We start from the raw sequence: 11,229 nt of genomic DNA on the forward strand, positions 1-11,229 counted from the left end.
CAATATGTTTGTTAATAAATAACAGATAATTTAAATAGCACGTGTCGAACATATAATGTATATATGTAATCATTTTATATTTTACTTGTTAATTGTTATTACTTATTAACTTAACCGGATAATAAAATTCACAGCCAAATGTTTGCTTATATTACCTATATCTTAAACATTATTACCTAATTAACTAAATACTTGTCTATAAAAACAAAAGATAACGAGTCAAATGTTTTATACTAGCTACTCTATGGAATGAAGTTGTGTAAGTGAAATGGATCATATTATATTATATATGATATATAATTAATAATTCATCACTACTGAAAATAGAACACACACGCGCATGTTAATAACAAATACGAAGGCCATTTGATTTTTAGTCAATAATAGTACTTAATTACTAAATATTATAATATTTTATAAGTGTTGTATACAATCAAATAAGAAACTATTTTGATGCATAACATACCTCAGACAATTATTGATTTTAATTCAAACATAGTCCAGTTTAAATCCAATTTGACGATTATGACTAAACAATCAATCAATAATCATATATTTTTGTCAGAATAGCTCAAACGTGCATAATATGAAAATAATAATTCGATATTTTATTTACGAAAGTAAATCATATTTTGTTTCTGGTCAGGGTTTTTTAATAAGGTCCACTCGTATTCTAATGTCTTATACAATTTGTAACCAATTTTCAAATTTTAAATTTTCTACTAACCACAAAAAAAGTGTAAACGTACATTTCATATAAAATTATATTACTTGTAACTAACTAACTGAAATAGTGAATCGATGAAAAGCCAATGTAATTCCAATTCATATTATGTTATATAAATAATAAATATTACAACGTAAAGTCATTAATTGTATTTTTATTTTCATACTGCGTCTATTAATTTTAATAATTATTATTATCTTACAATTATAAGCCAAACGCTTCTAATTTCTTAAAACCATAGAATAAATAAAGGGTAAACATTAATGTAATTAGCCAAAAACCACTATCATGTAAAATATAAAGGTAACTGCGGAGTTTTGCACGGTCTTGGCGAAACGCATCGTTTGGTACGCTCTGTACAGTTTAGAACATAATTTTGATTAAGATGTTAAAAGGCGTAATCACCAAGTTACCGAGGTAAAATTATCAATAAAACACGTGTGCGTGAAACTAAAAGTTTAGATTAAATTTACAAAACTTTGAATGGCCAAACTCTCCACACAAGGTGTGTTACTATGGTTGATCTGTTTTGCCCCATGTACACATAAAACTAAATCTGTCGACTTACTTTACACATCAAAAGTTTTCGAATAGTTTTCATTATTTTTAAAATATATATAGGCGCCTGTTATAAGCGAAAAAATGTCGTGCCCCCTCTATGGGAGTGACACACAATACATTATAATTTACAATAGAACGTCATATTTCTTTTTTTTCACCAATATTTTATTAATAACTGAATATTATAGAGATTTAATTTAACAGTAAATTAGCTAGAAATAACACCTATCATACGTTTATATATAAATAATATTTTTCGTTTATTGCGGTAGTGACTTATATATGTATGAAAAACTTTAACACATTTTCTAATATTGTAATTTAAGTATTAATAACTATAATGGATATTGATATGAAAATCAGAGATGTATAGTGTATAAATCATAAATGACAAAGACTATTTTTTTTCAAATTAAGATTAAATTAATTGATATTTTAAATACATAAATTGAGTTAACAAATATCATTGACTTTATTTAACTTAAATTAATTAATTAATTAAGTTAATTTAAAAATATATATTTATAACTTTACTAACAGATGATAATAACTCGGATAGTTATAATTTGATTTCCTAATTAATGTGAATGCATATATTTAAGAAATGTTAAGACTCTTAACATTTAAATAATTTAATTCATATTTTAGGTTTTTGAGCTTATATTTAAGTGTAATATACCTAAATAGTGTACAATAAAATATAACTTAAATATTAAAAAGTATACGATTCGTAGACTTTTGGCTTTCCTACTGTCTTTATAAGGTCATAGGTATTAATGCGCGTACTAGGTACTAGATATCGCTGTATCGAAGAGTTTCGTGAATATTGCCGAATATTATTAATTCTTGGTATAAACTTTCTATAAATCCAATATAACTTACCATAAACTAATTAGTGATTATAATAACTCGTCGTTAGTAAAATAATTTTCCACGCAGTCGATGCGTGCACAGCCCATTAGACACGTGTGTGGAAAACGTATTTGAATCTATGTACTTAGTACTTACATAACTCAACAAAATAAAATAGATATTTATGATTTCCGAAGTATTTGCCGTCCAATTTATACAATAACTGTGATTATTTTAGTTTTTATAAACAACTACACTGTATTTTGCACTTTATTTCGTTTTCGAAAAATCTACTTCAATCAAACGACGTCAATTATTTTTTCACAATAATAATACATAAATCATGACTTTGGCTAATGATTCGCCCTTTATCAATTCATCCCTCTTAGTTCAAATTTATAAAATTCATTCTACACCATTATTATTATGATAATCTAAACACTCTATTTTATACTATACTTCGCCTTATTATTTAGCATACAGGGCAATTTTTCTAAATTAAAATGGTTTTAATTTTTATTTTTATTTAAAAATATTATGTTTGTATGTTTGTTTTTTAAATACTTCTAACAGTATTCACATATTGATACGATAACAAATAATAATACAATTTTAAGAGTGGTTTAGAATATTACATACGTTTTTTGCTTTTTTCTTAACAAAAATCGATATAATATTAATATATGAAGCGAAAAATTGTTTTGAGAATTTTGGTATGCAAATGTGGAACATAAAATTAATAGTTTATAATTTTATTTTTAATATTAACATAGCCACTTAAATATATAAAATAAAGCGCCTTTATCAATCTGCTACGTATACTCAGAAACTTAATATAGGTATATATATATATATATATATAGTATATACATTATACATTATACATACATATTATAATATATATTACCAATTAATAGTTAAAAAATATATAAATACTAGTAGTATTTATAATCGATGATAATATTACTTTTGAGAATTTCCTGATCCATTAACCAACATCATACATGTTTATTAGAATCCTGTGTTATTATAATTTATCATTATAAATAAAATATTATAAGTCGCACGGTAATATTAAAAAAAAATTATTATTATTATTATGAAATACAAAAGATTATTGTAATAAATAATAATTACATCTACTACGTAAAGTGTATATAATAATATTATGAAACCGTAAAACTTTGTATTGGAACCACAATAATTTTATAATTATTGACACACTAAATTACATATTGTTATACGTAAACGACGTTTATTAGTATATTTTATTACAGTGGTTAATGCGTTTTTACAATAATGTATGGATATAAACGGGTGTTGAAGACAACGCTAGATTGCATCGTAACAAAGCGAATAGTCATTATCATATTTTATAATATGGTTAAATTTCCATACCTCCTATGTATAATAATCATGTTATAAAATAGTATTATTATAAATGTACTCAAAACGGTATGACAGGTCTAAAAATTGTATAGTAATGTGCACATTAAGTAGTATATTTTGTCTGAACATTTTAGATGTTATATTTTGTTAGTTATGAAAATACTCGTATATTTGCTATAACTATTTAATAACTTTTGGCATGATTGTATTATTGAAGTTAAAGTTATGTTCGTCGTTGGTGAGCTGACTTCAGGCACGTGATACTTGCTTTTGTCACGATGACTGGCGAATATAAATTTATTTTAATAATATTACGCGATTGTATTTGTACACCACTTGTACTATTTTACGATTTTACGTAATTTGTACAACTTGAGTGCTCACGATTTTACATTTTGTCACGCACAATAACGCTTGTACGCGGTCTGTATTCGAAGGACTAAATGACAGAACTTTTGGAGATAATAATATTATATAATTTTACTATACAGAATGCACATTCACATTTAAATTCTGTCAATTTTTTTTAAATTTATAAAACATATCTAAATACATTTGATAATATTTGGTGTACAATGTAACTACATTGGTCATTTTGCTTTTGTTTTTATCTGTGTTGTCGTGATTGATCATAAACACGCAAAGTTTGGCATAAGTAACCATCGTAGCTTTACCTAGAAAATACTACAATACTCAATTGTATTTCACATGTGTTCAAATAAAGGATATTATATTTTTGCTTATATATTTTTATATCTAATGCACATTTTAGGACATAATCGTGCTTAAAATATATTTATTTACTATTGAACTATAACATTGAGTGCATTAATATTTAACCATTTTGTACTTTATAAATTATGTATTACGATTTAGTAAAACAACTGTTTATTATTCTTGATTGGATCTATTTATCTATTTAATATTGTGACATGACGAAATTAATTTTGATTGTCATAAAATTTTGAAATTTGTATGTGAGAGAAGGCTAACAATTCAAATTAGTAGTGAAGCGAGAACACTTTGAAAATTTACCTGAATATTCTGATATGTAATATCGTTATGTAATATAATACCACAGGTATATAATAACTGAATCATAATAATATATTATTATAATTTAGAGTTATAATACACGTAAGCTTGCAGCTACATGACGTGTAAATAACGTGTAAATAACAATATTTCACTGTATCAGTTTCTACAAAGTGCTCTGACCAACGCTGAGGCGAGGAAAAGCACCCCACGCGCGTGACAGGCTAAATGGCCGAGAGCGAGACCCGGAGGCATCCGCGTAGATAACGTGCGCGTACCAGTTATAAACGTGGACCTCTCCCTATAGGAAAATCTGGGTTAGACACAACCGAATACGCGCGGACCTGCGAGGAAGATGCAACGAACAGGAAGTTTAGAGAGTGCCCGGAGTGCGATTGCACAGTCGATGCAACACTTATTAATACATTCCGGACTGCCGACTAAGAAGGTACGACGACGGAGATTCGGAGGACTTTACCAAAGTAACCCTCGAGGCGGTGGCCTGGTTGGATTCACTAGACGTCGATGTTTAATCTAATGTGAAATATTTTGTTTAAACCATAGAATGTTTATTGATGTCAGATATAATAATAATAATCATCCACACTGTTACAGTTATCTAGTAAGGATTTAGTACTAGCGTTCGTCGTACGTGTCAAACGAATAAATAAATAACCGCCCCCCCCCCCCCGAAATTATTTCGAGTAATGAGGAAAAAACTATTTTATTATGTTGCGGTACAATTTGTATTGCTAAATTTTGTAAACCCCCCTCCCCAGAAATGTTTTTTGTATACGTACCTGACTGCAGTCACCGCGAGTTCACATGTCATTTTTATGAACATTTCCTGTCTTGATTGTAGTATCGATGGGCCAGCCATGTTAACGTTTTCCTAAGAGCTAAGACTAACTGGTAGACGGCGGATAAATATATAGTGGTGCCCACTTACGAATACGTCGGCCGTTATACCAATGTGAACCATAGTGACCGAGTTACTAACCACGGTCAATACGGTAGACGTAGTACTGCGGTCCATATAATATCCACCGACCACATGTATATGTTACTGGCAAGCCGGATAACCGCGATATTTTTCGTTGCTCGGCGCTAATGGAAAGCTTTGACGTCGATCGTTTTTTCCGCGTAATCGCGGTTTTTACAGATAAAGTTTCAACGGTTTCAACGTATACATGCAATATACATGTTATATTGTCGAGGAAAATGTAACGTTCTCGTTAATAATAAATTAAACAACGCAAGCAGTGGCGGATTTTCAACAATTTTTTTTTTCCTGAAAAATCATATGTAAAAAGTAAATTATTTTATAGTATAATATATTATTATGAATTGTATAATATTATATAAACACCCACCGTAAAACCACTACCGCGTGCAACTAACAATTCAATATTATTATAAAAGTGTCAATAATGATAAAACAGGCGACTCCTCTCTGCTGTACAGTGTTATATGGACACAAGTTTTATTTTCAACTCGTCACGCGCATGATGATATTACTCGAACTATTCAAATGTATATTTTATGGAACAACTATTTTCGAAATCAAATAAAAACGTCGTCGACCGTAATGCGACAACGTTGTAATAACACGACATAGTAGCTGGTAAGTACCTATATGGTTTAGCGTGCGGTGAAAACACTATATCATGTAATAATATATTACGAGTAAAACATTTCGTAAAATCGCAAAATTCTACGAAAACGGTTAATCCTATTACTATATCAATTCATATTTAAATTGAAGATGATATAATCGTATTATTATTCACTAAACCGTTTTCGTAGAATTTCGTGTTTTTGCGAAATATCGTGTGCGTACAATTTTATATTACGGTGTCGTCACCTGCTATTTCGTATTATCACAACCACTACACCGTTACGCTGTTACATTATTGCGGTTGACAGCATTCGTATTTTAATTTCAAAAATAATATATTCGAATAGTTTCGGGTAATGTGCGCGCAACGTGCAGCGGCTGAAAACACAGCTAGCTCTTGTATCTAATAAATAAGTTAGTCCACGTTCAAATACGACGATCACGCGTCAAAATTATATAGGAACGTTCTGCTCGCGGCTCACACAAATCATTCACGTTTAAACGACACATACGCACTACACCGGTGCGTGATAAATTGTCATTTAATAATAATCCGTAAATTCGTTTAACGGTAAAATGCGTGTCCCGTACGTAATCTTACGACAATATTATGCACACACGAAATTTATTTATTTATTTATAATAAGCCTATTGATTTATTTACATTGTATTTATTTGTTTATTTATCTAACACGTGTGATAATACGCTAATCATATATAACGTAGCGAATGGCTAAAATACTGTCTGCGTAAAATAATAAATACTTAATCATTTATATTATGTATTATTATTAATAATCATACGATAATTATTTTATATAATAAATTACAAGAAGGTGAAACCCGAGTTTGTAAAAATATGTTTAAGTGTGTTGTCTAATGATTCCGAAGGGGTGGGAATAGTCGAGATCCCCTTAAAAACCACCAATGTCACTCAACCACGAATTGCATAAATACGTGTCGTTAATTTTTTATAAATTGTTGAAGTTTGTAATATTGCTGACTGATACACGGCGGATATTAAAGGGGCTTTCAAGAGTTGTTAGCCATTGTGTACAGCAAACGCGTCTGAACGATAAAGGTTGTGCTATCTGCCGTAGACGTACTAAATAATTTATCAACACAACACTCCCATGAACATTATTGTTTGCAATAGCCATAATTTTTGTTACTAGATGGCGCTTTATATACGCTTTGTAAATTGCTTGATTTTCAAAACTATCTTATGTGGTGGTAATTTATGACGATATATTTAAGTTGATTTTATTTTGATGAAAATTATATCATTCATTTTGGATTAAGTTAACCTATTTTTACGGTTTTAAGCCGACAAAAAAGAAAGATCTGTTGAATCAATACTACTATACTTGATTATAACATTACACTTATTTAAACCTGTCTATATTTTATGTCTATATCCAACGCTACAATAGATTAGAGAGTTAACTAAACGTACTCTAAGCTAACTGTTCCAACTCGTAAAGCAATTAGGAGATACCCAAAAATAAGTAAGCTATTTTATGACAAGTTTTTTTTTATGAAATGATCTAAAATTTTTAAAAATGAACATCTATTGTATCAATAGACAATATCATAGATTGATTATAATAAATGTATATATTTAACTACCGAAATCATTTAAATTGTATTATATGATATAAAAATAATTCATAGTAATTAAGTATTAAGGTCAATTAACACATCTTAAAATCATCCAATTAAACTGAAATAGTCTCACTATAACTAAAATAACTAGACACCTCTTTAATGATGTTATATTATAGTTTTTTAATTCCATAATAAATATTATACTAATATTTATTGTTTTTAATTATAAATCTGATAGTAAATCATTATAATATTTTGATTTTAATAAAATAAAAAAAAATACAGTAAAATCTTAAACCTGCAATAATACACAAAAATATACAGTGAGATTATTATATAATATAACAATTATTAATAAGAAAATGTATTAAGAACCTGAAATAAAGTATGGTACTTAAGTATAAAATAAACTATGGTAATATTAAACTATTTTTTGTTTATACATTCTGCAGAATAACAGTTTAGGTTTAGTTTAGGTAATTATAAATTAATTTATCTTTAATGGATAAATTATGTAACCTATTTGCTTTTAAATCAATATAAACTGTATATAAGTATCAAATGTATTTCATTACCTAATTAGTGTAATTTCATAAAATATTCATGATTCTGACAAAAATTATAATACAAGTATTATTGTGGTAATTTGCTAATTGTTTACGATTATGTAGTGGGTATATTATACATTTTAATAACACTTATACCGAATGTCGTCATTGGCCACTTGAGATTGATGATCTCATAGACGGAAAGTGTAAGTAAATTAAAATGATAAATATTTCGTGAGTTTCAGAGAAGTTTCAATTTTATTTTCATAACCACCTCTGTAACTATTATCAGCCAAACGTGAATGACCTTGAAATTATTATACTTGTTTAATCTCTTGATATAAATAAATAAATCACAAATATGTTATAGACAACAGCCACAAGTGACGAGTATGTTTTATGATATTTAGTAAGAAGTATGTTTTATAGTTCGTCATTTGTACATAAACGAACGATTAAATATTAAAACATAATTATTATAATAATTGCGGTCTAGTGACACAGTAATACAGTTACAGAATTGTTAACTGTTTTTTTTTAAATATCTATTCTTTTATTTATTCTTTTGTAAACTACGCATAAATATTACTATTGAATAGTATTAAACACCTATTCTTTTATGGTGTTCTGCTAAAAATAAACACTCAAAAAATTTAACAAAAAATAAGTAAAAACAATCTTAAAACTAATAGAAAGAAGTTTAGCAAAAAAAATGTCGGTGTACAAACTCACATACTTCAATTTTCCTGCACTGGCAGAACCTATTAGATTTCTCTTGGCTTATTTAGAAATTGATTTTGAAGATTTTCGGTTCGAACGTGAACAATGGCCATCAATCAAACCCAGTAAGTAATGAAAACATTTTAAATAAATACTAATATTTTATGAAATTATCATTATATGATTGTGGTGAATAATTGGATATCAAGTAACAGTGAAAAAAAAAGTTTATATAAATATTCAAATGTACACACAAATTAATTAAAGAAACATAAAAAAAAAATGCAGTATTATTTTTAAGTATTTTAGTAGATTATGATTTTGTTTTTATTCTATATAGTATAATTTTATAATAAAAGCAAAATATTTATTAGTTTATGAAAAAAATAAAATAATAACTAAAATAGAGCGAAATTAATACAAATATATCCATTAGGTACGTTAAAAGTATATTAACAATGCACAATGTACTTATAAAAAAAAAACTCATAATCTAATGTAATCGAATATTACGTATATAAATTATGCATATAAATACTTAGTATATTTTATAGCCCTATAAAATATACCTAAATTATCTTTTAAAGTTCATCATATAATTTATTTTATTTGTTTTATAGCAATGCCATTCGGAAAAGTTCCAATTTTAGAAATCGATGGTAAAATATTGAATCAATCAATAGCCATATGCCGTTATCTATCAAAAAAATCTGGATTAGCAGGTAGCGATGATTGGGAATCTTTAATGATCGATATTGCTGTTGATAATGTTAATGATTTACGACAAGGTAAAATATAAAATGGTAGTTTTGATTTTTAAGATTATAATAATAAATATGTGTATTTGTTTATTATTTTCATAGCTTTATCGTCACATACATTTGATCCAAATGAAAAATCTAAAGCTGAAAAATATGTAACTTTAATAAACGAAACTATTCCGTTGTATATGAATAAATTTGAAAATACTGTAGGTGAAAATGACGGTTATTTTGTAAATGGAAAGGTAATGCTAATTTAATTATCTACAGTATATTTATTATTTTAAGTTCTAACCGATGCTTGCATTGTTTTGTTTTATTTATTTTAGTTGTCCTGGGCTGATATATACTTTGTAGCTTGTTTAGATTTTTTGAACTATATGGCAAAAGTGGACCTTTTAGAGAGCCGTCCAAAATTACAAGCGCATAAAAGAAAAATATTGGAAATACCTCAAATTAAATCGTGGGTCGGCCAAGCAAAAAGACCTGCATTCTCCATGTGATGTGTCCAATTATAACTAATTTTGGGATTTTACTGTTAGTTCCAATATGACCATGGCAATAATGATTTTATACGAATAACGTGGAATGTTATATCAGAGACAAATTAATAATTTTGTAATTTTTTCTTACCCAGTTAATGCAAGATGCACATCTGGTACTACTGTACTAGAACATTTATAATGGAATTTTATTTATTTAAGTTTTGTATCTATTATAATATACTTGTATCATGAATACGTATTTTATTTTATTCTTTTCATACATTTCGGCTGATTGGGGTACTATCTATAGCGGCAAGTTAACAAAGCTCAGGGTATATAATATAAATGTTTGTATTAAACGAAATAATGAATATAAAATGAGAATTTTCTCGATATTGTATCAAATAATAAATTATATATATATATGTATAAATATATAATACTATAAAATATAACTTTTGTCACTTTCATTGCTTATACTTGTATCACTAAAATTCCAAGCGCAATTATTTATTTTATTTATATGCTTTACAGAAAATTATTGTTACATATGTTTATAAGTTTTTATTTTGTGTCATATTTATTATATATAATACAACAATTAAAAATTACAAAGAATCGTTCTAGTAAAAATTCTAAGTAAACATTTTGAATTGAGTTGTCAATAAAAATAAAATATGATAATTAAATGTAATTATTTGTTTTTTTACACTCTAGATGGAGTTGGGGATGAATTGCTTTTATATGCCCAAATTTATTTTTAATTTTAATTCAAATAAAACATTTGTTTTTTAAATATATTAATTTTGTTATTTTAAAATTGGCCTTCAATGATGCATAGTAATATCTAACATAATAAGATCAAAATTTAAATTTAAAATTTATTTTATTTTACTCGTCATAGTTAAATGACTTAAAAATGTCA

General features: G+C 27.1%; 1 protein-coding gene across 1 annotated transcript; it reads left to right on the forward strand.

Annotated features, from left to right (window-relative positions):
• The first annotated feature begins 8,699 nt into the window (after nucleotides 1–8,699).
• Nucleotides 8,700–10,563, forward strand: LOC132917314 (glutathione S-transferase-like). The gene is made up of 4 exons (XM_060978010.1): nucleotides 8,700–9,183; nucleotides 9,679–9,846; nucleotides 9,922–10,064; nucleotides 10,149–10,563. The coding sequence occupies exons 1-4, from the start codon at nucleotides 9,051–9,053 to the stop codon at nucleotides 10,320–10,322; spliced, it is 618 nt and encodes a 205-aa protein (XP_060833993.1). The 5' UTR covers nucleotides 8,700–9,050; the 3' UTR covers nucleotides 10,323–10,563.
• Nucleotides 10,564–11,229: the final 666 nt, after the last annotated feature.

This window comes from Rhopalosiphum padi, chromosome 1 (assembly GCF_020882245.1).
Source record: "Rhopalosiphum padi isolate XX-2018 chromosome 1, ASM2088224v1, whole genome shotgun sequence".
In the NCBI taxonomy this organism is placed as follows: Eukaryota; Metazoa; Arthropoda; class Insecta; order Hemiptera; family Aphididae; genus Rhopalosiphum; species Rhopalosiphum padi.

What these genes read in the sequence shown, in the direction of transcription:
- LOC132917314 (XM_060978010.1), top strand. Translation starts at nt 9,051, where the DNA reads ATGTCGGTGTACAAACTCACATACTTCAATTTTCCTGCACTGGCAGAA. An exon ending in ATGGCCATCAATCAAACCCA is followed by an intron (nt 9,184 to 9,678) that starts GTAAGTAATGAA and finishes TTTGTTTTATAG; the next exon opens with CAATGCCATTCGGAAAAGTT. An exon ending in GTTATTTTGTAAATGGAAAG is followed by an intron (nt 10,065 to 10,148) that starts GTAATGCTAATT and finishes TATTTATTTTAG; the next exon opens with TTGTCCTGGGCTGATATATA.